Source organism: Puma concolor, chromosome C1, assembly GCF_028749965.1.
Source record: "Puma concolor isolate L17-30 chromosome C1, mPumCon1.1.hap2, whole genome shotgun sequence".
Lineage (NCBI taxonomy): Eukaryota > Metazoa > Chordata > Mammalia > Carnivora > Felidae > Puma > Puma concolor.
Genome location: NC_141674.1, coordinates 188,251,301 through 188,278,133, shown reverse-complemented (window position 1 = coordinate 188,278,133; position 26,833 = coordinate 188,251,301). Strand labels below are relative to the sequence as shown.

Sequence of the window (26,833 nt, the reverse complement as noted above, 5' to 3'; positions counted from 1 at the left end):
CCAAAGTAAAAAGCTCAGCAGAGAAACTGGAAATATAAGTATCCAAACGAAAAACCTCCCATACCAGCCAGAGAAAATCCCAGTGAAAATGGATTTCTTTTCCTTCAGAATTCCTTATATAACTCCTATATCAGTTTTACTGTCAGTGTTAAGAAGTAAAGAACACAGACCGTGAAGCAAGGCTACCACATTTTGTGTCCTAACTCCTTCACTCCCTATCTACGTGGCTTTGGACAAACTCCTTAACCTCTGTTTCAGTTCACTCATCTGTAAAATGGAAATAATAATAATACCTGTATTCTTATTTATAGGGATTGAAACTGTTTATAACATACCTGAGAGGGCCTAGCACAAAATTAATACTGTATAATAACTGGTATTATTTTGAAAGCTAACCATCTTTTATGTATTACTAATAAAATTACAGGTAAGTTACCCAAAAGCAATAAAACAATAGTTATGAATAATGGTCATGTATATTAAGAAAAAAACCACAAAAACAAAACCTCATCCTGATTCTGAAATTTATGTGAGACATTAGTGATCTATGAACAGGAACATACAGACATACCTTATCACCCCCTAGAGGCTGCTACCTAGAAATCAGTATTCTAATCTCAAGTTTTTTAAACTAACCAAGAGCAGAGAGATCTCAAATGACAGATCTCATCTATAATTAAGCTAAGAAGAAGGTACTTACCAAGAATGTTAAGTAATCTTCCTGGAGTTGATAAATATGTACTTCACATTGTATCATAATCTTAATTCATCTTATAATAAATATTTGTTAATAGTAGTTTGTTTAATACGTTTAATTGTTAAGTGTTTAATACTTTATGGTTTTTACCATACAAGCTACAGACTATTTGGTGAAGCAGATTTACAAACCAGAAATAGTGTACATTCTAAGACATTCTTCCAGACGGATACTAAGTCTGCTGATTCCTGTTACGCATTCAAGTTGGGAGCAAATCAATTTGTAGACTCTGTCATCTTGTTGTCCCTGTATGCTTTAAATCACATGAAGAGGGTCCCTGTCTCTTTCTGACAGGATAATATTAATCTTATTTTCCAAGTGAGCACCCAGCATATCTCGAAGATCAGAAAGAAAACCTCGTTCAGTGTTGCTATGTTCACAGAGGATGACATTTATTCCTTGGGATGCAGCATCCAGAACATCATGATGGGACATCTCACCTGCCAACAAAGGAAAGAGCAAATACTTAAATATTAGACACAGAGTCTGTGGAATGCTGAACCATAACTGCAGAAACACCAAGAATTCATCGTGTAAAAAGCAGAACTTTACACATCAATCTAGAAAGTAATGTACAGGTTTCTTAGGTGTCTTCCAATTTAGAAAGAGACAGATCATCCCAATGAGAATTCCAAATTCTTCCTCCTTGGCAGACTCAGACAAGAATCTAAACTCCCGTATGCAATAGCATCTAATACCGCCAGAACCAGATCTACAAGAACACCCATTCAAAATGTTTCCGTAAGAAGATAAACGAGTATTGCTAAGTCAACTGGGGCTTTCAGAAAATTTCTCATCTATATCAATATCAAATAACAAAATATCTCCAGAAAATCCTAGGTATAGTTCCCAAACACTTCTTTATGCTTTGTGAACACCAAAATCTTCAGTATCGGCTCTACTCTAATAAGGATAAAACAAGCTTAAGGTTACTTCTAAATTAAAGACAAGGTAAATAAATAAATAAATAAATAAATAAATAAATAAATAAATAAATAAATAAAATACAGGGTATTTCTTTTCCTTTAACTTAGGCAAAATTCCTAGAAATTCTGAAGTTACTGGTAGAAGAGGAGCTCCTCTTTTGTAAAAAGGTTTAAAAAAACTCCAGTGTTCTGTATTTTTTGTAATGTGTATATAGAGAAGGAGCACAAGCACATGCATGGGTGGTGCAGAGAGAATCTCAAGCAGGCTCTGTGCTGTCAGCACAGAGCCCCACAGTACAATCTCACTGTTCATGAGATCTTGACCTGAGCCGAAATTAATAGCCAAGACGTTTAACTGACTGAGCCACCCAGGCGCCCCAATAGTTGCTTTTTCCTATTTTAGAGAGAGTGTGTGTGTACGCAAGGGAGGGGCAGGATAGGGAATCCCAAGCAGGCTCCATGCTCATTGCAGAGTCCAACAGCGCTTGATCCCATGACCCTGGGATCATGACTGAGGCAAAATCAAGAGCCAGATGTTCAACTGACTGAGCCACCCAGGTGCCCCCTCAAGCATCTTGAATTTTTTAAAAACACTATTTGTGAATTTGAGGACTTCTGATTTTACAGCAAAAATACACAATTTAGCTTGTTCATAACAAGTCTAATTTTGAAATATGTTTAGAGCCCTGAAAACATCAAAAAATAAGGTTCTTAGGGAAAGGTTCAATCCTCCACACTTTCTTGCTCCCCAATACATGTCATTTCATATGGGATATTTTTTATTCAATAATCTTTTAAAATATCTTAATCTGTAATAGTAAAGGTAATAGTAAATAGTAAAGGTAATAGTAAAGGTAAATAGGAAAGTAAAAAGAAGAAAGACACTAAGGGGCCCAGTTAGAAGCCATGCTTCAGGAGAGACAAGTCTGGTGACCTGGACAATTATAAATGCTGTGAGGAGAAGGCATGAAAGGCAGGGCGGGGACAGGGGGATCTGCAAAGACTCTGTACTAGCTGAAGGCAAAGGGAAGAAAAGCCTAGCTTAGGAGGGTAGCTGTGGGAAAGAAGCAAATGAGAATTTATATTTACAAGGAGCAAATCTGCTGATCTTTCTAGGATACTACCCTTAACACCCTGATACTACCATGTTACACTCAGAGTAAGGGTGATGAACATCAGGAGAGGCCTATATGCACCTTTGACCTGGTGCTTTTCATCCCTAAAGTTATACTCAAAGCGACGCCTCACAGATCATAGACATCTAAGGTCAGCCAGGTAAGAAGATACTTTCTATTTCCCCAAGTAACCAGATAGGAAGGCTATTTTAACAATTTTGAACTGCATGAATTTATCTTATGCACATATTGCTTAAAAGTGTAAACAAAGAAAACTAGGGGTGCCTGGGTGGCTCAGTGAGTTGAGTGTCTCTTGATTTTGGCTCAGGTCATGATCCCAGGGTCATGGGATGGAGTCCCACATCAGGCTCCATGCAAAGTATAGAGCCTGCTTAAGATTCTCTTTCTCTTCCTCTGCCCCTCCCTCCCACTTGTGCACTCTCTAAAAACAAAGAATAATTAAAAACAAAAACATTTTAAAAGTCTCTTTCAAGCCTATTAAAAAAAAAGAACTAGTTTTAAGAAAGTCATTATTTATAAGGAAATAATCACATCCCCCAAATTTAGAGATATACCACAAAACAAATGGCCTATACTCTTCAAAAATGTCAATGCTCTGGACAGAGCCGAGAAACTCTTTTAGATGCAGTGTGTGCTCACAGATTAGGTATCAATCAGAAAAAGATACGCAATTCTAATCATTTGGCAAAATTTAAATATAGACTACATATTAAGTAAGTGTCTTAACAATCCTAAATTCCTGTATTTGATCATTGGTCATAAAAGAAAATGTCCTTAGTTCTTAGGAGATATATGCTGATGTTTCTGGGATAAAAGGTCATGTATGAAATTTATTACAAAATGGTTTCAGGGGAAACACATAAATAGAAATATATTTATATGCACACCCATAGATATATATTTATACACATACACAGAATATGTATGTAACACAGAATATGCAAATGTAGCAAAATACAACCATTAGTGTACAAAGTGCCTCCAAATCTTCTGAATGATGGGCCTTGTACCTATTAGATGTTACCCTCAAGGACAGAGTATAAAGCTGAACAATTACCATCTGATAGAAATGCATACCGGAGGTTAAGTAGAAAGCAACAGGAGGGGCACCTGGGTGGCTCAGGCAGCTGAGTGTCCGACTCTTGATTTCAGCTCAGATCAGGATCCCAGGGTCTTGGAAATGAGCCCCACGTCAGGCTCTGTACTGACTGTGAAGCCTGCTTAAGATATTCTCTCTCTCTCTCTCCCCCTTTGGCCCTCTGCCCCTCTCCCCTGCTCATTTCACTCTAAAATTAAAAAATGAAGAATTAAAAAAAAAAATGATAAAGCAATAGTAATTGGAGAGGAAGGCATGACCATCAGGGCAGGAGCCAGACAGTGTCAGAAAAAGCTTCTCAGAGAAGGTATCTTGAACTTATCACTAGAAGTAAAGGGCAAGGAAGGCATTCTAGCCAGAGAAAACAGCAGAAGGCTGCATGAAAGAGGATGAATGTTCAGGCCTGACCAGGACACGTGAAAGAAACCACTAAAGACTTTCTAGCTAGGATAATATTATATACCATCAAATTTGTACTTTTGAAAGAAAAGTTAATTTGAGGGTTGTATGTGGAAGACTTAAGATTAGATTTAAGTATTTCATGTAGAAGATGATGCTTGAATAGAGATAAGAGGAAAGGCTCTATAAAGATTCTGGATGGGGTGCCTGTGTGGCCTAATTGGTTGAGCATCCAACTCTTGATTTCGGCTCAGGTCATTATCTCATGGTTCATGGGTTCAAAAATAAATAAACCTTAAAAAAAAAGATTCTGGAGCTAGAACTGATAGGAACTAATGATTGGCTTTAGTGGCTTTAGCTAAGGTGGAAAGGTAGAAAGTGTCCCATTAACAGACATGAAATCTATGAGAATGTTTAGGAAGAACACAGGTGAAATAAATACTGAACACAAGTTTTTAAGATAATCTAACAGTTAATTGTTTAATGACTTTTTTTCCCTCTAAAAGAATATGGTTTAAATTTACTAGTAAAAAAATAAATAAAAAAAATAAAAGAATACGGTCTATCTCCAATTTCAGTGCAGTTCCTATTTAGTTCAGGTTCAAACAACAGGTATTAGATTCATCTATATGCCAGGTGCTGGCTTAAAAACCTGTTTTTTTTTTCCTTATAAAAAATAAAGCTGGGAATGATACACACAAAAAAGAAAAGGAGACCCAGAGGCTATCGTACCTGTGAGGTAAAGGTCAGCCTCTACCCCCTGCAGCACGGTGCTCCCAGAACCAGCACACAGGGCCACGACTCTGACTGGAGACTCTTCAAAATAAAGGAAACAAGAGACCAACACATTACAATTCCCCTTCATTTTAATATTATAATTTGTATCAATAATCTTTCACATAATGCAGACTTTACTCCTGGTCTCATTACCAGTAAATGAACTTTGCTTACTGAATTTAAAAAAATAATAAAACACATCTTCATATAGACAGATGATTCTTTGGTATTGCAAAAATAACCCAATGCAGGGCTATTAATTCCTTCAAACAGACATAGCTGTGCACAAGCCCACATAAGGCTGGTAAAGTGACCATCCTGGTTTTCCAGGCAACAGCGAGAGATAGGCAGGTACCAGCTCCTTCTCAGGTGAGGGACTAAAAGGGCTAGTTATAGGAATGCTACAAACTCATTTGACATGTATTTTTAAATATCATATTTAACTCAAAAGAACAACCTCTGTAGAGTTGCTGTAGAGTAAAATAACAGAAACTTTGAAGCCCAAATCCAACAAGTATTTAGCACTTAAGGCTTCTAGAATGGACACTTCATTACTGGTCATTCCACCAGTGGTATTTTAAGAGAGAGGCTGAGGGTGCCCTCTGTATGGACAGCTCTGGGACCCCCTGGTCTATACCTATTTCAGGTACAGCTGTGCTGCCAGGGTGCCCCCTGTGCAAAGCACTCAGGTTCCCCCCCCACCAGTCCATGCCTCACCTCAGCTCCACAGAGCACACAGAGCACCCTGGAACACTTGGCTTACATCCACTTCAGCTTCAGTTATCCTGCCAAGGCATTCTCTGAGAGCCTTAGGACCACCCCAGTCCATGCCCACTTTAGCTCCAACCATCCCACTAGGGCAGCTCCAGCACAGAGTGCCCTGGGAGTCTGCCCATGCCCAACACCATTCCAGCCAACCAAAGTCACCAGGCACACAGTCTACTCAGGGATGACCATACATAAGACCATTCCTTCAAGTTGGGGAGAAGCAGCTGTTCCGCATAATTCATAGAAGTGAACACAGAAAGTCAAGCAAAATGAGAAGACAGAAGAATATGATCCACATGAAAGAATAAAATGAAATTTCAGAGAAAGAACTAAATGAAACAGGGAGAAGTAATACTCCAGGTAAAAAGTTTAAGGTAATGGTCATAAAGATGCTCACCAGACTGGAGAGAAGAGTGGAAGAACTCAGTGAGAACTTCAACATAGAGACAGAAATTTTTTTTTTTTTTTAAAAACCTATCAGGCTACCTGGTAGCTCAGTTGGCTGAGCATCAACTTTGGTTCAGGTCATGATCTCGCGGTTTGTGAGTTCAAGCCCCACAGTGGGCTCACTGCTCTCAGTGCAGAGCCTGCTTCAGATCCTGTGTCCCTCTCTCTCTGCCCATCCCCCACTTGTGCTCTCTCAAAAATAAACAAAACATTTAAAAAAAACCCTACCAGAAATGGAGAATATAACTGCAATGAAAAATACATTAGAGGGAATTAACAAATGCAGAACAGATCAGTGATCTGAAAAACTGATAATGGAACACAGCCAACCTGAACAGAAAAAGAAAAAAAAAAATTTAATGAGGATAGGTTAAGGGATCTCTTCAACATCAAGTGAACAATCATAGCATATATCGGTCTCAGAAGGAGAAGAAAGAAAAAGGCAGAAAATTTATTTGAAGAAATAACAGTTGGGAAGCCTGGGTGGTTCAGTCAGTTGAGCGTCCAATGTCAGCCCAGATCATGATCTCACAGTTTCTGAGTTCGAGCCCCATGTTGGCTTTGCACTGACAGCACAGAGTCAACTTTAGATCCTGTCTCCTTCCCTCCCTCTCTCTCTCTGCCTCTCTCCCACTCATGCTTGCTCTGTCTCAAAAATAAACATTAAAAAAAAATTTAATAAAAAATAAAAATAAATTTAAAAAAGAAAGAAAGAATAGCTGAAAACTTCCCTGACCTGGAGAAGGAAACACAGAGAGTCCAAACAAGACACACCCAAGGAGATCCACACCATGACACATAATAACTGAAATGTCCAAGACTAAAGATAAAGAGAATTTTAAAAGAAGTAACTGAGAAGCAAAAAGTTATTTATATGGAAAACTCTGGAAGGCGATCAGCTGATTTTCAGCAGAAATTTTGCAGGCCAAAAGGGAATGTATCATGATATATTCAAAATGCTAAAAGGAAAAAAACCCACCATCAAGAATAATCTACCCAGGGGGTACCTGGGTGGCTCAGTTGGCTAAGCATCCAGCTCTTGACTTCAGCTCTAGTCATGATCTCATGGTTTCATGGGTTCAAGCCCCACATTAGGCTCCATGCTGACACTGCGGAGCCTGATTGAGATTCTGTCTCCCTCTCTCTGCCCCTCCCCTGCTCATGTGCTCTCTCTCTCTCTCAAAAAAAAAAAAAAAAAATATATATATATATATAATCTACCTAGCCAGATTATCATTCAGATTTGAAGGAGAGATAAAATGAGTTTCCCAGACAAGCAAAAGTTAAAGGAGTTCATCACCACTACACCAGACTTACAACAAATGTTAAAGAATTTCTTTTAAGTAGAAAAGAAAAAGCCATAATTGGGAAATAGTTACGAATAAAAAGATGTAAAATATGATGCCACACACAACATGAGGGAATAAAAAACAAGTGCTTTTAAAAGGTGTTCCAACTTGGGGTGCCTGGGCAGCTCAGTCAGTTGAGCATCTGACTTCAGGTCATGGTCTCATGGTTTGTGAGTTCAAGCCCCACATCAGGGTCTCTGCTGTCAGCACAGAGCCCACTTCAGATGCACTGTCTCCCTCTCTCTTGGCCCCTCCACTGCGTGTGCGTGCTCTCTCTCTCAAAAATAAACATTAAAAAAAAAAAAAAGGTGTTCGAACTTAAGTGACCATCAATTATAGATGTCTATATATTTAGGGTCCTATAGAGAAACTTTCTGGTAACCACAAACACAAAAATCTGTAACAGATCCACAAAAACTGAAAAGAAAGCAAGCCAAGCATAACACTAAAGAAAATTACCAGTGACAAGGAAAGGGAACAAGAGAAGAAAAAAGGAACAGAAAAGAACTACATAAATCACCAGAAAACAATTAACAAAATAAAAATAAGCACATACCTATCAGTAATTACTTTAAATGTAAATGGTGTAAATGCAACAATCAAAAAATATAGGATGAAGTGAGTCTCTTGTAGGCAGCATATAGAAGGGTCTGTATTTTATCACTTGAGACCTAAAGATACATACAAACTGAAGGAAAAGGGATGGAAGAAGATTCCACGCAAATGGAAGCAAAACAAAACAAAGGTAGCAATACAAAATAGACTTTAAAACAAAGATGTAACAAGAGAGAAAGAAGGCATTACATAATGGTAAAGAAATCAATGCAAAAGAGGATATAACAATTATAAGTATCTCTGCACCCAATACTGGAGCACCTAAATACATAAAACAAGTATTAACAAATATCAACAGAAAGTTTGACCGTACTATCATAACAGTAGGAGACTTTAACACCTACTTATATTGATGGATAAATCATCCAGGCAGAAAATCCATAAAGAAACAGTGTCTTTGGACAACACATTAGTGTTAGCAGATATATACAGAACATTCCATCCCAAAACAACAGAATATACCTTCTTTTCAAACGTACATGGAAGATTCTCCAGGATAAAACATGTTAGGCCAAAAAAGAAGTCTCAATCGGGGCGCCTGGGTGGCTCAGTCTGTTGAGCGTCCAACTTCGGCTTGGGTCATGATCTCACGGAGTGTGAGTTCAAGCCCCGCATTGGGCTGACAGCTCGGAGCCTGGAGCCTGCTCTGGATTCTGTGTGTGTGTCTCTCTCTCTGCCCCTAACCCACTTGCATTGTCTCTGTCTCTCTCAAAAATAAATAAAACATTTAAAAAGAATTAAAAAAAAATAAGTCTCAATAAATTTGTGAAGACTAAAATCATATCATGCATCTTTTCCAACCACAATGGTAGGAAACTAGAAATCAATCACAAGAAAAAAACTGGAAAAAACCACAAACATGTGGGAGCTAAACAACCAATGTGTCAACAAAGAAATCAAAAAATACAGAGACAAATGAAAATGAAAACATGATCGTCCAAAATCTTTGGGACACAGCAAAAGCAGTGAAAGGAAAATTTACAGTGATACAGGCCTACATCAAGAAACAAGAAATATCTGAACAATCTAACCTTACATCTAACAGAATGAGAACAACAACAAAACCCAAGGTTAGTGGAAGGAAATAAAAGATCAGGACAGAAATAAATGAAATACAGACTAAAATAAAAAAACAATAGAAAAGACAAGGAAACGAAGAGCTGTTTCTTTGAATAGATAAACAAAAATTGATAAACCTTTAGCCAGACTTATCAAGAAAAATAGAGAGGACCCAAATTTAAAAAATCAGAAATGAATGAAGTAACAACTGACAAAACAGAAATCCAAAGAGACTACTATGAAAAATTATATGCCAACAAACTGAACAACCTAGAAGAAATAGATAAACTCTTGGAAAAACACAATCTTCCAAAATTGAATCAGGGATTAATAGAAAATCTAAACAGACTGGGGCACCGGTGTGGCTCAGTGAGTTGAGTGTCTGCTTCTTGATTTCAGCTCAGGTCATGATCCCAGGGATGTGGGATCAAGTCCCATGATGGACTGAGAGTGGAACCTGCTTAAGATTCTCTCCCTTCCTCTGCCCCTCTCCCCACTGATGCACACACTCTCTCTCTAAAGTGAAAACAAATAAAATCTGAACAGACCAATTCAATGAAATTTAATGGGTAATCAAAAAACTCCCAACAAATACAAGTCTAGATATATAGATAAATTTACCAAACAAGGAAGATTTGATAGGTATTCTCCTTCAACTATTCCAAAAAATAGAAGAGGAAGGAAAGCTTCAAATACATTCTACAAGGTCAGCATTACCCTGACACCAAAACTAGACAAAGACACTCCCAACCTACAGGCCAATATCCCTGGTGAATGATGCAAAAATCCTCAACAAAATACTAGCAACCCACATTCACCAATACATCCACCACAACCAAACTGAATTAATTCCAAGGACACAAGGATGATCCTTCAATATTCAGAATATCAATGTAAAACACATTAACAAAGGATAAAAATCATATGACCATCTCAATAGGGGCAGAACAGGATAAAATTCAACATCTGTTCATGATAAAAACCTCAAAGTGGGTTTAAAGGAAACATACCTTTAATAGGAACAAGACAAGGGTGCCCACTCTTGCCACTGGAAGTCCTAGTCATAGCAATCAGACAATAAAAGGCATCCAAATTGTTAAGGAAGAAGTGAAACTCTCACTATTTGCAGACAACATAATAGTATACACAAGAAAACCCCAAGACTCCACCAAAAGTAATAATAAATGAATTCAATAATGTTGCAAAATACAAACTAATACACAGGAATCTGTTGCATTTCTATACACTAATAATGAAATAGCAGAAAGAGAAATTAAGAAAACAACTCCATTTACAACTGCACCAAAAAGAATAAAATAGGAATAAACTCAACCAATGAAGTCAATGTCCTATACTCTGAAAACTATAAAACACTGATGGAAGAAATTGAAGGTAACACAAAGAAATGCAAAGATATTCCACTATCATGGATGTGATGAATTAATATTGTGAAAATGTCCATACTACCGAAGCAATCTACAGATTCAGTGCAATCCCTATCAAAATACTAACAGTAGTTTTTACAGAACTGGAACAAATAATACTAAAATTTGTGTGGCTGCACAAAAGACCCTGAACATTGAAAGCAATCTTGAGAAAGAACAAAGCAGGAGGCATCATCATACTACCCAATTTCAAGATATACTACAGGGACACCCGGGTGGCTCAGTCGGTTAAGGGTCCAACTCTTGATTTCGGCTCAGGTCATGATTACACACTTCATGGGATTGAGCCTCACGTCAAACTCTGTGCCAACAGCGCAGAGCCTGCTTGGGATTCTCTTTCTCCTTCTGCCCCCTCCCCTGCTCATTCTCTGTCTCTCTCTCTCTCCCTCAAAACAAACATACGTTAAAAACAAGATATACTACAAAGGTTTAATAATCAAAAATGTATTGTGCTGGCATAAAAATAGACACATAGATCAATGGAACAGCTGAGAAATATACCCCCATTTATATATGGTCAATTAATCTTCAACAAAGGAGGCAAGAATATCCAATGGGAAAAAGTCTCTTCAACATATGGTGTTGGAACAATCCTAAAGTTTGTATGGAACCACAAAAGACCCGAATAACCAAAGTAATGTTGAAAAAGAAAACCAAAGCAGGAGGCATGACCATCACAGACTTTAGCCTCTAGTACAAAGCTGTAATGATCAAGACAGTCTGGTATTGGCACAAAAACAGACACACAGACCAAGGGAATAGAATAGAGAACCCAGAATTGGACCCACATATGGCCAACTAATCTTTGACAAAGCAGGAAAGAGTATCCAGTGGAAAAAAGACAGTCTCTTTAGCAAACGGTGATGGGAGAACTGGACAGCAACATGCAGAAGAATGAAACTGGACCACTTTCTTACATGATACACAAAAATAAACTCAAATGGACGAAAGACCTAAATATGAGACAGGATACCATCAAAACCCTAGAGAAGAAAACAGGCAACAACCTCTTTGACTTCAGTCCCAGTAACTTCTTACTTGGTATGTCTCTGAAGGCAAGGGAAATAAAAGCAAAAATGAACAATTAGGACCTCATCAAGATAAAAAGCTTCTACACAGCAAAGGAAACAATCAACAAAACTAAAAGGCAACCAACAGAATGAGAGAAGATATTTGAAAATAACATATCAAATAAAGGGTCAGTATCCAAAATCTATAAAGAACTTGCCAAACTCAACACCCAAAAAACAAATAATCCAGCGAAGAAACGGGCAGAAGACATGAACAGACACTTTTCCAAAGAAGATATCCAGATGGCCAACAGACACATGAAAAGATGTTCAACATCATTCATCATCAGGGAAATACAAATCAAAACCACACTGAGATACCACCTCACACCAATCAGAGTAGCTAAAATTAACACAGGAAACAACAGATGTTGGCGAGGATATGGAGAAACGGGAACCCTCTCGCACTGTTGGTGGGAATGTAAACTGGTACAGCCACATTCTGGAAAACAGTGCAGAGGTTCCTCAAAAAATTAAAAATAGAATTACCCTACAACCCAGCAATAGCACCACTAGGAATTTATCCAAAGGATATAGGAGTGCTGAATCACAGGGGCATATGTACCCCAACGTTTACAGCAGCGCTATCAACAATAGCCAAATTATGGAAAGAGCCCAAATGTCCATCAAGTGATGAAAAGATAAAGAAGATGTGTTTTATATACACAATGGAATGAATACTACCTGGCAATGAGAAAGAATGAAATCTTGTCATTTGCAACAACATGGACGGAAATGGAGGGTATTATGCTAAGTGAAATAAGTCAGTCAGAGAAAGACAGATACATATGTTTTCCCTCATATGTGGAATTTGAGAAACTTAACAGAAGACCATGGGGGAAGGGCAGGGGGAAAAATAGTTTCAGACAGAGAGGGAGGCAAACCGTAAGAGACACTTAAATAGAGAACATACTGAGGGTTGATTGGGAGAGGGGAAAATGGGTGATGGGCATTGAGGAGGGCACTTATTGGGATGAGCACTGGTGTTGTATGTAAGGAATGAATCATGGGAATCTACTCCCGAAGCCAAGAGCACACTGTATACACTGTATGTTAGGTAACTTGACAATAAATTATATTTTAAAAATAAATAAATAAAAGAAAAAAAAAAATAAAGTTGGTTATCAATAGAAAAAACAAAGAGGGGCGCCTGGGTGGCGCAGTCAGTTAAGCGTCCGACTTCAGCCAGGTCACGATCTCGCGGTCCGTGAGTTCGAGCCCCGCGTCGGGCTCTGGGCTGATGGCTCAGAGCCTGGAGCCTGTTTCCGATTCTGTGTCTCCCTCTCTCTCTGCCCTTCCCCCGTTCATGCTCTGTCTCTCTCTGTCCCAAAAATAAATAAACGTTGAAAAAAAAAAAAATTTAAAAAAAAAAAAAAAAGAAAAAACAAAGAAACAAATGGTGTTGGGTAAAGTGGACAGCTACATTCAAAAAAATGAAAATGGACAGCTTTCTTATACCATATACAAAAATAAACCCAAGACGGTTTAAAAACCTAAATATGAGCCCTGAAACCATAAAACTCCTACAAGAACACATAAGCAGTAATTTCTCTGACACCGGCCTTAGAAATACTTTTCTAGATAGGTCTCCTCAGGGAAGGTACACAAAAGCAAAAATAAACTATTGGGACTACACCACAATAAAAAGCTTTTGAACAGCAAAGGAAACCATCAACAAAATGAGAAGGCAATTTGTTCAATGGGAAAAGATATTTGCAATGATATATCCAATGACAGGCTTACATCCAAAATATATAAAGAACTTCTACAACTCAACACTATAAAAAAACAAATAATCCAATTTAAAAATGGGCAGAAGACCTGAAAAGACATTTTTCCAAAGACATACAGATGGCCAAAAGACACATGAAGAGATGCTCAACATTGCTAATCATCAGGGAAATGCATAACAAAACCACAGTGAGAGATCACCCACACTTCTCAGACTGGCTGAAAACAAAAAGACAAGAAATACCAAGTGTTGGCAAGGATGTGGAGAAAAAGGAACCCTCATGCACTGCTAGTGGGAACATTACTAAGTGCAACCACCGTGGGAAACAGTATGGAGGTTCCTCAAAAAATTAAAAATAGGAATACATATGACCCAGTAATTCCACTACTGGATATTTACACACAGAAAATAAAAACACTAACTTGAAAAGATATATGCACCCCTATGTTTACTGCAGTATTTAAAAGCCAAAAACCAAGACTACAAGACTCGGAAACTGCAGTGGATCACTTGGCACCTTGCTGTAAAATGCCATCAGTATTATAAAATAGAATACTTGCATTGTAATTGGAATAATAAAAACTTCCGGCACCCTTCCTGGCCCATGGTAGGACTGTGCTTCATGCCCTGACTTGTGCTCAAAATGTGATTCATTCTAGACAATGATTTGAACAGAAAATGTATCATTTCTGGGTTAATGTTTAACTGATGGTCCAAGACCATCCAAAACTCCCCCTCTGCAACAGCAATCAGTGTACGATGAGTAGACTTCTCCTGCTGACTTAAAATGAACATGGAGTAGGAGTGAGACATAAATCTTCCTTGAGCCAAATGAGATGTACACCACAGCATAACCTAGCCCACCTGGATTGATAAAATAAATCAGTCAGCCCCCCGTGAGCTAACATGTTTCCTGTCACATTACTACAACCCAAACCATCAACTTTTGCCCAAATACTATGTAATACTACATTATTAGTAGGTACACTGGACAAATAAATGGGTCATATTTACCTAAGGTCCTTCCTACCCCAAGAGCAAGGCGAACATGAGCTAGTTTAAGGTGCCTTTTGATTCGCTCAATCATGGTTGCCAAGGAAGCAGGCTCATCCAGTGTGCACAACCGTCCCATCCCAGTTTGCGGAAGTGGAGGCTGAAGAGAAACACAAGTTAGAAAAACTGTCCATCTCAGTCCTAGAAAACATACAGCAAATACTGAGATCAATAAAACATGCACACTGTGAGCTTACTACAGCCAGGTCCCGGTTGAAGTTCAAGGATGCAAGCCTGACAAAAACATTCTCTGACTTCTAGGAGCTCAATCTCCTGAGAGGCAAATGTTTAGATAACTAATCACAATAAAAGTGTTTAAATACAAGACAGGAACCATTTTATGGGAGCACAAAGAAATGACAAAATAAATGAGCTGGGACTTGGGGTGGGGATACTTGGAGAAAGTGGAACCAAAGGTTTTGCAAAAACGTAGGCCTCCCAGACCAGAAAAAAGTAAAAAAATGTATAATAATAATAATGTGATGTCAAGTATAGTGTGGTAGGAAAGGGATAGGGTGAGATGTGGAAAGGTATAAGCTCAGAGCGGTTCCAAGAGCAGACGCTACAGCTGATGTGCAGAGCAAGGGATGGAGACAGAGGCCATGGCCAGTACACTATGAGAAAAAGCATGGACTGTCGCCCTTCCGGTGCCCACTAGGGAGACTACTCTTCTTTTGTTACCTGGGATAGGAGAGTTTCAACTACTGTGGTGACAAAGCACAACTTTTCAACTACTGTGGTGACATAGAGAAGAGAAACCTTCTATAGATTTGGGGACAGAATCAGCAGGCATGGATTTATGAGAGGCAAGGGAGAGCTGTGTAAACTTGGAAAATCAGGCAGAAGATGATGCCACCTATGAAATAGAAAAAAGTAATATTCAAAGGGGAGATGTGGGAATAAGGTCAATATTTGTATATACTAAATTATATGTGGGATCCATTAAGTGGAACAGAGAGTTCCAGGAAATATGGGTTTATTTTTTTAAGTTTTTACCTTAAGAAAGCATTCTGAGCCAGAAAGTAAAGATGCAGAAATCACCATATGAATAGCTGTCAAGTTAAAGGAGCAAATAGAATGGTCCAGGCAGAGGGTATAAAAGAGATAGAACCTGTAACCGAGTCTCTAACCCTAAAAAGTACTATATGATACTGGGTTTCAACCATACTTCAATAAAAAAAACATTAAAAAAAAAAAAACTACTACACTGGGGCACCTGAGTGGCTCAGCTGGTTAAGCGTCCAACTTCGGCTCAGGTCATGATCTCATGGGCGGGGGGGTTCGAGCCCCACGTCAGGCTCTGTGCTGACAGCTCAGTGCCTGGAACCTGCTTTGGATTCTGTGTCTCCCTCTGTCTCTGCCCCTCTCCCACTCACACTCTGTCACTCTCTAAAAAAAATAAACATTTAAAAAAATACACACACAAAAAAACACACAATACTACACTTCTATAACCTGAATGTGTCTGCCCCTGCACAAATTCCTATGTTGAAATCCTAACCCCCAAGGATGATGGTATTAGCAGGTGGAGCCCTTAGGGGGTACTTAAGTCATGAGAGGGGAGCCCACATGACTGGAATTAGTTTATAAAACAGATTCCGGGGCGCCTGGGTGGCGCAGTCGGTTAAGCATCCGACTTCAGCCAGGTCACGATCTCGCGGTCCGTGAGTTCGAGCCCCGCGTCGGGCTCTGGGCTGATGGCTCAGAGCCTGGAGCCTGTTTCCAATTCTGTGTCTCCCTCTCTCTCTGCCCCTCCCCCGTTCATGCTCTGTCTCTCTCTGTCCCAAAAAAATAAATTAAAAAAAATGAAAAAAAAAAAAAATTTAAAACAGATTCCAAGAGATATCTTTAGTGCTTCCCATTACGTGAGGACACAGAGGGAAGGTACCGATGATGAATCAGGAAGTGGACCCTCTCCAGATACCACTCCAAATCTGTCAGCACCATAATCTTGGGAATTCCCAGGCTCCAGAATTGTGAGACATAAATTTCTGTTGCTCATAAGCTATCCAGTCCAGGGTATTTTGTTATAACAGCCTGAATGAACTAAAACCTCTACCAACACTTTTCCATTCCTGGAATGTCTCCCTTTCTCAGTACAGTATATTTTCCAGGGTATTTTATGCCCTCAACACTACCTTGTGCTTCTTTAGGTAACAGTTGACAGTGTGTTGATGTAACAACTTACAAATGAATTTGCCAAACAAAAATGCACAGTATATATTTTTATTACCTTCTCCAGTAACAGAATTTCAGTCTTCTGATAGAATTGTCTGTTCTGGGAAAGAAAAGCCATCACCTGTAACAAAGCCTCCTGACTACAATTCAGACTAATCCGTGTTTGTTCTTCATCATCAGTCCTATTAAAAAAAAAAAAAAAATCACTTGCTGTTCTAGGATGAATATAAGTAAAACATATAAACAATCCACACTTTACAACCTCCTATAATTAAGATTAGATTTACATGAAATTTAGGGGACGCCTGGGTGACCCAGTCAGTTAAGCCTCTGACACTTGGTTTCAGCTCAGGTCATGATTTCAGTTTGTGGGTTCAAGCCCTGCATCAGGATCCTTGCTGACAGACAGAGTCTGTTTGGGATTCTCTCTCTCCCTCTCTCTCTGCCCCTCCCCCACTTGCATTCACTCTCTCTCAAAATAAACAAACTTAAAAAAAAAAAAAGATTTACATGAAATTTAGGTTGCAATCCCAAACCATTTTCAAGAATACTTTTTTTTTAATTTTTTTATGTTTATTTATTTCTGAGACAGAGAGAGACAAAGCATGAGCAGGGAGGGGCAGGGAGGGAGGGAGGCACAAAATCTGAAGCAGGTTTCAGGCTCTGATCTGTCAGCACAGAGCCCAATGTGGGGCTCGAACTCACAAACTGCGAGATCATGACCTGAGCCGAAGTTAGTCGCTTAACCGACTGAGCCACCCAGGTGCCCCAAGAATAGTATTTCTCAAGGGACACCTGGGTGGCTCAGTCGGTTAAGTGTCAAGATTCTTGACTTCTGCTCAGGACATGATCTTTCAGTTTGTGAGTTCCAGACCCCAGTCAGGCTCTGTGCTGACAGTGCGGAGCCTGCTTGGGATTCTCTCTGTGCCCTTCCCCTGCTCGTGTTCTCTCTCGCTCTCTCTTTCAAAATAAGTAAACTTAAAAAAATTAAATTAAATAAATAAACAAAAATATTTTTCAAACTTCAGCATGCATCCAAATCTCCTTGTAGACTTATTAAAATAGAATGTTGAGCTCCACCCCAACTCCCCAGTTTCAGATTCACTAGATCTAGGTGGGGTCTTAGAATTTACCTAACAAGTTCCAGGTGATGCTGATATTGCTGGTTCAGGGACCTCACTTTGAAACTACTATTCTAGAACTGTTCCTAATCCCAGGTATGCATCAGAAATCTGCTAGCTTCTTAAAATGATAGCTACTGGACCCTTCTACAGATCCAGTGAAATAGAACTTCTATGAATGGGGCCAAAGCAAATCGAATTTTTTTCCCAAATGAAGGGCTTTTTATTTTTGAGACAGAGAGAAAACGCGCGCGTGCGCGCACATGCACACACACACACGCACGCACGCACACACGCACACGCTCGGGGCAAGGGCAGAGAGAAAGGGAGATAGAGGATCCAAAGCAGGCTCCAAGCTGACAGCCATAAGACCGATGTGGGGCTCAAAGTCACAATCCATGAGATCATGACCTGAGCCAAAGTTGGACACTCAACCGAGCCACCCAGGTGCCCTCAAACTGAATTGTTTTAAGGCCCAAAGAAGTTAATTTTTCAAACCACTGAAACAAGAATCTCCTGGACAGATTTTCAGGCAAACCCCATTCTAATTACATAGCTTTAGGATGAAGCCAACATTCTGTAGGGGGTCTTGAATGACCCTGAGAAGCAATGCCCTGAAGTGTCTCCAAAAACACTGGCATCAGAAAAGTTTTGTATTTAACCATAAACTCTAAAAATATAATCATAGAATTCTAGAGCAAAAAGACACCTTAAAAGAATCTGGAAGAGTAGTTGTCAACACTGGAATCATCTGTAGAGCTTTGACAAGAAAAAGGGAAAAAGTGCCTGGACCCCAACCTAATCACAAAACCCAGATATCACCCGTAATAAGGAAAAACTAAAACCAAACTAAATGTGCATCAGTTTTAAAAAGGGGGGGGAAGGCACCTAGGTGACTCGGTTGAGTGTCTGACTCTTGATTTCGGCTCAGGTCATGATCTCTTGGTTTAATGAATTAGGAGCCCCACATTGGGCTCTGCGCTGCCTCCTTGGGATTCTCTCTCTCCCTTTCTCTTTGCCCCTCCCCAGCTCGCACTGTCTCTGTTTCTCTCAAAATAAATAAACTTTTTAAAAAAGGAAAAAGCTCATTAGTTAGGAAGAGAAATGCTTAAAGAAAGTCCAGTAGATCCATAAGAAACACTACATAGCAGTTAAAGAGATCTTCTATACCTACATAGAAAGATCTCTAAGACCTCTTGTTCAGTAAAAGAGGCAAATGCAGCATACCATTTAATTAAGAAAACAATAAAAAAAAAAACACAAAAATCTGCATTTCTCCATGTTCCTGTATGTGTTTAGAAAGATACCCACTTCTCTGAAAACAAAGGAAAAGGTAACATGAATTGAAGATACTGGAATTGAGTAGAGGGAACAAGGAGGACTTTTACACTGTTTGAAATTTTCATGTGTATCTTTTTAATTTCAGTACTTACACAGTATTTCAATATGGTAAAAGACATCCATAACTGGAATCTATACAAAGTCCTAGAAATAATTTTTCTTGAGGTTTTTTAAATCCCTCAACACTATTAGAAAGCATTTGCAATAATTTTATTACAAGGTATCTACACCTAAAAACCACTCACAAGAGTCCCTTTTTGTTGCAGCCTGGAACACATCTCCATCTTCTTAAAGTTATTATATTCATCTTTGTTTTTTTAAACATTAAGTTCCAGCTTTGTCTAACTTGTCTCTTAACATGCTTCAAAAGATGTTCGGATAAGTTAGCTTCAAAGAAAATCCACTAAAGGCACCATTTTGATATCTCTGCCCTAAATAAATGATTGGCCTTATAAGAGGCACCTGAATGTCTTCTTCCATTAAAGTGTTTGAGAATCACTGATTTGCTTGAAACTGGTAAGAGTAAACCTATGTAATCAGTGAGTCAGTAGGGTTTATCTATATACTATAAAAACCACCTTTCAACATTATCAGGGGAATTAGAAACGTTGTAAATAAAAGGCATAGTATAGTCCCTCCCACCTAGAAAATAGTAAGTGTTACTTGTCATTTTTATTGTTTCAGGAAAAAAAAAAACCCATGGTTCTTCTGGAGCACCTACATGCAAATGAGAAGTATACTGCCTCGTAAACCCATCCTGGGGGGAAACAATTTGTTTCAGTTCACAGTACTAGAGTTACAGAATTTATAAAGAAGATCCTTACAGATAAGTACACACAAAAAAGAAGAAAAATATATCATACCTAGTAGAAAAAGAAGTGATAGAAATATTTGCAATTTCTTTCACTGCAGAAATGACTTTGTCCAGGTGTTGGGTGGAGTTAACACTGAATTCTACTCTGTGCGTTCCCCCCGTTGGGTAGTTGGCAGCTTTGGAAGGATGTATGGGCCTGGAGGTGCAAACTCCTAGGAATAAAATTGTGTTGTTTTTTTTTTTTTTTAATTAAAAAGATAAACTATTATGGGCAAAATTTAAGAAATAAGCTTTTAGAAACTGATGTTTATATAATATGCACACATATATCCCTTACATATACATCCAAAAGTCCCCATAATCTAGTGATTTAGTATTGACATAAAATCAAATTTATTTTCAGAATTATTTTCCAGAAGACTGTTAAATACCACAAAAACTGGACTCATGAAGTTTTAGACGATACATAGAATTGTGACTGCTTACTAAATTTATTCAGGTAAATCATCATTCAGGTTGCAAAAGCTCATAACCTACTTGACCACATTAATTCAGATTATGTCATCATAAAAGTTTCAACCCCAAATGAGTAAATGAAAATAACTAACTAAAAATAAAGCTAAAACACATAGACTGAATTCCGTCATTGTGCTGGGCATGAGTAAGCATTCAGTGAAAATCTGATTTCTATCTAACTGACATACAAAGAATATCCTGGAGAGATCTGAGATTTCAGAGCTCAATTTAACAAGCACTTCTTGAATTTCTGGGTGCCAGGCACTGTGTCACGAGAGTGAGGACTCACAAAGCTCAGTCCAGCAATAAAGATTTCCTATGCTCTCCTTACTAAGGATGAAAATTTAATTTCTCAAATGCAATTTAATGGCCAGATTTCACAACACTATTTTTAAATATATAAAAATAGAATGGTACCCACATCTAAAGCAGTTAAAATTCTACTAGAAAGACATTCTAAAATTTCAAAGCATTCGTAGGGAAAATATTAAACATGAAAGAAGAGGCTTCTCACCAAGCCCTTTAGCCAACCAGCTATTGACTCCCTGGGGTGCAGCATCATAGGCTGTGTGAGGAGAGTAAATACCAACTCTGTTTTCCAGAGCCTGAATCACCAGGCGCTCCTTCCACGTCTTCCAGGTTATGTGCGTCAAAGGTCGGAAAATAGGCGGATGGTAGGAGAGAATAAGATCCGACTTCTTTTGCAGCGCCTCCTCCATCACTTCCTCGGTCAAGTCATTGGTAAGGAAGAGTGTGTTTACAGTGTGTGGTGGGCTTGGTTCCACCAGTAATCCAACATTGTCCCAACTCTCAGCAAGTGAGAGGGATGCAAAGTCATTCAAGGAGGAAAGGAGAACCTTCAAATCCATGAAGGAACGGGAAGAACTGCAGATCAGGGAATGAACAAGCCGGATTGTTGTGGGAGTGAGGAGTACACGAGATAACATACAGAAATGGCTCAGTCAGTTGAGCGTCTGACTCTTGATTTCAGCTCAGGTCACGATCCCAGAGTTGTGGGATCGAGTTCTGCACTGAGCTCCCCACTGAGCATGAATCCTGCTTAAGAGTCTCTCTCTCTGCCCCTCTCTCCGGCTTGCACACTAACAACAACAAAACAAAACAAAAGGGAGAGAAGAAATCAGGTAAAATTGAGTATCTGAAGTCAATACCCAGGAAATGGTACACAGGTACACTTTAAGCCTGGACCTTTGAGGTAGCAAAGCATATGAGCAAAAGAACTATAGTCACATATCCCTGGGTTCAAATACTGATTCTGCCACTTACCAGCACATGATACCTTAGGTAAGTCACTTAGCTTCTCTGAGGCTGTTTTCTCATTTACCAAATGGGAGCTACTATAACCAAAATCAAAGGCCATCCATAGAAGCAAATCAATTAAGATGTGTAAATCACCTAGCACAAGCCTGGTACATAGTACACATTCATCCCCACTTCCTCAGCCCCAACACAAAGTTCTTTTTCTCCCCATCCTTGCTTCAACCACCCTCATCCCTTTTCCATTACTCTAAATACTATCTTTCCTTACAAGTTTCCTTCAACTTTTTATTTATTTTGAGAGAGTCAGAGACAGTGCAAGTGGGGGAGGGGTGGGGAGAGGAATGGTGGGGGAGAAAGAAAGAGAGAATATCCCATGCTGTCAGCACAGAGCCCAACTCGGGGCTCTCACAAACTGGGAGATCATGACCTGAGCTGAAATCGAGTCAGACACTAACCAGCTGAGTCACCCAGGTGTCCCATCCTTTAACTTCTTAAATAAAGCTTTTTTTTTTTTAACATTTATTTTTGAGAGAGACAGTGTGAGCAGGGGAGGGGCAGAGACAGAGAGGAAGAATCTGAAGCCAGATCTGTGCTCACAGCAGAGAGCCTGATGCAGGGCTTGAACTCAGGAACGGTGAGATCATGACCTGAGCTGAAGTTGGACACTTAACCAACTGAGCCACCCAGGTGCCTCAAATAAAGTTTTTCTTAATAAACATCTTCAGTGTCTAGCCCCTATACAAAACACTGTTAATTCCATTAAGATTCTAGGAACATTTCTGTTTTTGAAGAAAAGCATTCATTGTATGCACAATAATTAACAAGAAAAGCATGGCCAACTGTAAATTTTATCAAATTAGTCATAACCCAGTAATTTCAAAAACAAATTCTTTCAACAAAAATGTTTAACAAATTTGTTGAAAAAAACTATTTTTTTCAGCAGAAATGTTTACTAAGAGATGTGAGTACTTGTTCAGTATCTGATTTGAATGGGGCGCCCGGGGCGGGGGGGAGGGGGGGGCTCAGTTGGTTGAGTACCCAATTCTTCTTGATTTTGACTCAGGGCATGATCCCAGGGTCCTGCGATGAAGCCCCGTGTCCGGCCCCACGGCGCCTGCATGGAATTCTCTCTCTCCCTCTGCCCCTCTCCCCGCACGCTTTTTCTTAAAAACAAAAACACAAACACAGAAATGATGCAGAGCCTACAAAATCTACTGGAGCCTAAGGTCTCGGAAGACCTTCTAAAGGTCCTTATACCACTTCCACTCTAGAATTTCCAAGATCTGATACTGCCCCACTTTCCAGACTCTTCTAAATCTGGCAGGCCTTGAAAGTGAAGCCCTAGTGGGCCACCATACCACTTTTGGGTTATTTACTGCTAAATTTGAAAGAACCCTTGTAAATAACATAGAACACCCTCCATTTTTAGAAAACCGCGAAGCTTGACGCCAACAATTAACAATGGGAGGCGGCATAGCATTGTGGGTTGGAGGACCCATCCTGAAACGCAACGAACTCCCAGAACCACAGCTGTGTAACAAATGTCTCAACCTCTGCTGTCTCACCTTCTCTAGAATGAGAATAAAAGTGCCCTGCTTATAGTGTTGTCACAAGATTTAACCGTACAGCTGGGAACAATGCCTGGCCTAGAGTAAGCACTGTTTTTAAAATACATTAGTAGGGACCACTTTACAGCCTGCGAACTGCACCCTCTTACGTTACTTTATCTACCTGACATTTCAGTCCCACTTCAGACCTTTTCCAGGACAGTGACGAGACCAGGCACTGGCAGAAACTCCTGAGTTAGGACCCCTGCTCCCCTGGTGCCCTATGCTCTTATGCCACAAGCCAGTTTCCTGCCCCTGTCTCCTCCTCTGCCTCCTTTCACAGACGCAATCTCACAACTCCCACAATTTACGCTAACCTGGGCCTGGCCAAGCGGGAATAAATAGCCCAGGACTCACCAATTCTCCTCTAGCACCACTTCCGGTCCTGCGCAGGGACTCTTGGCATTGCAAGATGGGTCGGGGGAAAAGGAGCTGGGCGGAAGTGGTCCTTCCCGTTTTACGTCTGAACCCAAGGCACTTCTGGAGGTTGCCCAGAGTTCCGGTTTACGTTTGTGTCTTTGTATTATCATTAAAAGAGCTCCCGTTCACTGTCAAAAGCGTACCAGATGAAGATAAATGACACTGTCTTCCTAGTTCTAGTCATTTTGGTTTGAGATAGCAATGAGGCTGGAAGGGAAAAGGAGGCGAGCAGGAGAGGGGCGTTCTCGCTAATGGGTCCCGCGCTCGACTTCCGGTAGCCCTAAGACACTTATTTCGAAACGTGGCCACCTGCAAGGAATGGCATGTGTCGTTTCAATTAGAGCTGTGCTAACTGAAGTGGTAAGTAATATCACACACTCTTTCATTCACTTATTGAGACACTTGTCAAGCTCCGTGTTTTAGTTCTTGGGCTTGCGTCAGCATTCTGGGCGGGGAGGGTGGTGTTGGAACAGATTTAATCAGAAAAATATGTAGTATATTAGTGATAAGTGCTATGAAAAAAGGAAATTGGGCAGGCACTAGAGTCAAGGCAGTTTTAAATAGAGTTATCAGGCCAATGAGACCTGACTTGTGAGCAGAGACTTGGACGTGAGGAAAATAGCTGTCCAGATGTCTAAGTATAAGTGTTCCAGACAAAAGGAACACCCAGTGCCTAGATCCCAAGGCGGAAATGTACCTGACTTGTGAGCAGAGACTTGGACGTGAGGAAAATAGCTGTCCAGATGTCTAAGTATAAGTGTTCCAGACAAAAGGAACACCCAGTGCCTAGATCCCAAGGCGGAAATGTACCTGGCTAGTTGCGGAGTTTGCGAGGAGGTTTTTGAAGAAGAGTGAGCAGGGGAAGTAAGAGATTGAGGGGCTTGAGTCGGATAGGATCTCATCATTTCCATTACCAAATTTTTATTACTTAGAGGGTGCTATTGTAGGCATTTTAAATATGCATTAAAAATGAGCACGTGTGAATTAAGAGAGGAAAATGAACTTAATTCTTTTCTCTTTTGGGAATAGAGATTCGTTTTCTAACTTCTCTCGGGGAGACTGAGAAATTAAGCAATAATACTTCCCGAAACCATCAGGAAGAAATATGGTAAGTTTTACACAATTCTTATGAATGCCTTTCATTATAAATAATTTTTAGAAATTCATTGAAGAGAAATAAAGCTGCATGAACTTTCAATGGCAAGACAGAAATGATAAACTGTAGAAGCATAAAATGTATGATGCCTCTAAACAAAGCCAGAAACAAACTACTTTTAAATTCTTCAGTGTTTTCACTTAAAATGCATAGAATTTACAGAAAAAGACTGATTACAACATATAGATGGAAAGAGGGAGTTGAAGTGTATAGCCAGGTGTGATCATTTTAATTGGATCCTTTTGTTTGTTCTAAGGTGGGCAACTAGAGCTTGAAGCAGAAGCAATGAGAATCATGCTGTCCCCCCCCCCCCCCCAACCCCACCTCACACACACTCCTGCCCTCTATCAACCTGAACATACTGACTGCTGGATACTACTGGAAGAAGAGAAATGAAAAAGGAAGGCTCAGAATAACCCCGCGAGGGGCGCCTGGGTGACTCAGTTGGTTAAGCTTCTGACTTGACTCAGGTCATGATCTCGAGGTTCCTGAGTTTGAGCCCCGTGCCAGGCTCTGTGCTGACAGCTCAGAGCCTGGAGCCTGCTTCAAATTCTGTCTCCCTCTCTCTCTCTGCCCCTCCCCCCTCAAAAATAAACATTAAAAAATAATAACCTCTCAGAATCCCACCCCACAATGGGTAACAAAAGGAATGTTACTCAACATCAGATAAACAAAAAACAAGCAAGCAAGAGTAATATGGTTATCTCTGCACATTTAGAATCTAGAAAAACTGAGAATTGTTGTCTTTAGTGAAGAAAGGAATTGTTTTTAACACTGCCTCTCAATTTAATTACATTAAGGGAAATGGTGCAGACTATGTTTTGAAGTCATTTTCTTACTATTTTTCAATATATATTAATGATGTTGGGGAGTTGCTATTTAAATCAGTAATAGTAACCATTGTTTTCATTTTTATTGATGAAAAATTCAAACTTTAAGTATTTCCATCACAGTATTTACTGTCAAGTTTTTAGGGTGGATACTATTTTACATTAACATATATTTATCATCTGGAGTTTTTTTTCTACTGCTGAAATAAATTTTGAAGAAGTACAGCTTCTCAGCTATGTGGATAGGTCATCTCTGAAATGGTATTTCTTTCTGTGTTTTCATTCAGATTGTCATCTTTAATCTAGTTTGGGAAATAATACAATGCATAAAGTCATCCGAAGAAATCCTAATTGTTCTCACATTCTCTCTCCTTTTTAGTCAGTGACACTGCATACAGATGTAGGTGATATTAAAATAGAAGTCTTCTGTGAAAGGACACCCAAAACATGTGAGGTAAGTATCATTATGTACATATTAAAAATGAGTTAATGCAACAGGATAACCATTTTGAAATCAAATTATCTAACCTAAAAATACAAAAATTAAAAAAAACTTGTCTATAAAACCATTGTCATGGGGCGGCTAGGTGGCTTAGTTGGTTAAGTGTCTGACTTCAGTTCAGGTCCTGATCTCATGGTTCAGATTCTTGGGTTCCAGCCCTACAACAGGCTCTCTGCTGCCAGCATGGCAGCCCTCTACCCCTCCCTCACTTTGCCCCTCCCCTGCACACACATGCATACATGATCTCTCTCAAAAATAAATAAACATAAAATTTAAAAATACAAAACAATTGTCAGGAAAAACTATCCATTAGAATTATTGGCCTGGTTTCCACTTAACCTTTGAGGATCAGAGAAAGAGTAGATAATTTTTCTCTAACCATATAGTGGCTGGTGTCTTTTTCTTTTGACTTATTTTCCTCTGGAAACATAAGTAATCATT

The 26,833-nt window shown here is 39.4% G+C and overlaps 2 protein-coding genes across 5 annotated transcripts in view; one reads left to right on the top strand and one right to left on the bottom strand.

Moving 5' to 3' along the window:
• Window positions 1-794: 794 nt before the first annotated feature.
• On the bottom strand, window positions 795-23,969 carry NIF3L1 (NGG1 interacting factor 3 like 1). 4 transcript variants are annotated; one of them, XM_086719245.1, is made up of 7 exons: window positions 23,842-23,969; window positions 21,114-21,699; window positions 20,133-20,295; window positions 16,863-16,989; window positions 14,591-14,729; window positions 5,047-5,130; window positions 795-1,197 (listed from the first exon to the last, which is right to left on the bottom strand). In XM_086719245.1, the coding sequence occupies exons 2-7, from the start codon at window positions 21,544-21,546 to the stop codon at window positions 1,013-1,015; spliced, it is 1,131 nt and encodes a 376-aa protein (XP_086575371.1). In that variant the 5' UTR covers window positions 21,547-21,699; window positions 23,842-23,969; the 3' UTR covers window positions 795-1,012. The 4 variants fall into 4 exon arrangements, with proteins under 4 accessions (XP_086575371.1, XP_086575373.1, XP_086575372.1 ...); XM_086719247.1 differs by lacking the exon at window positions 23,842-23,969 and adding an exon at window positions 23,634-23,767; XM_086719246.1 differs by lacking the exon at window positions 23,842-23,969 and adding an exon at window positions 23,609-23,754.
• Window positions 23,969-26,833, top strand: part of PPIL3 (peptidylprolyl isomerase like 3) — a 12,907-nt gene continuing 10,042 nt past the window's right edge. Inside the window, exons 1-3 of the mRNA XM_025935128.2 lie at window positions 23,969-24,264; window positions 24,934-25,012; window positions 26,270-26,344. Of these exons, the coding sequence (XP_025790913.1) occupies window positions 25,010-25,012; window positions 26,270-26,344 (78 nt within the window). The 5' untranslated portion in view covers window positions 23,969-24,264; window positions 24,934-25,009. The remainder of the gene's footprint in view (window positions 24,265-24,933; window positions 25,013-26,269; window positions 26,345-26,833) is intronic.

Excerpts from the sequence above, each read along its gene's own strand:
- NIF3L1 (XM_086719245.1), bottom strand. The coding sequence starts at position 21,546 with ATGTTATCTCGTGTACTCCTCACTCCCACAACAATCCGGCTTGTTCAT. Across the intron at positions 16,990-20,132 it reads ATCACTTCTTTTTCTACTAG|GACTGATGATGAAGAACAAA; the intron begins GTATGATATATT and ends TTTTTTTAATAG. Across the intron at positions 1,198-5,046 it reads GGCTGACCTTTACCTCACAG|GTGAGATGTCCCATCATGAT; the intron begins GTACGATAGCCT and ends CTTTGTTGGCAG.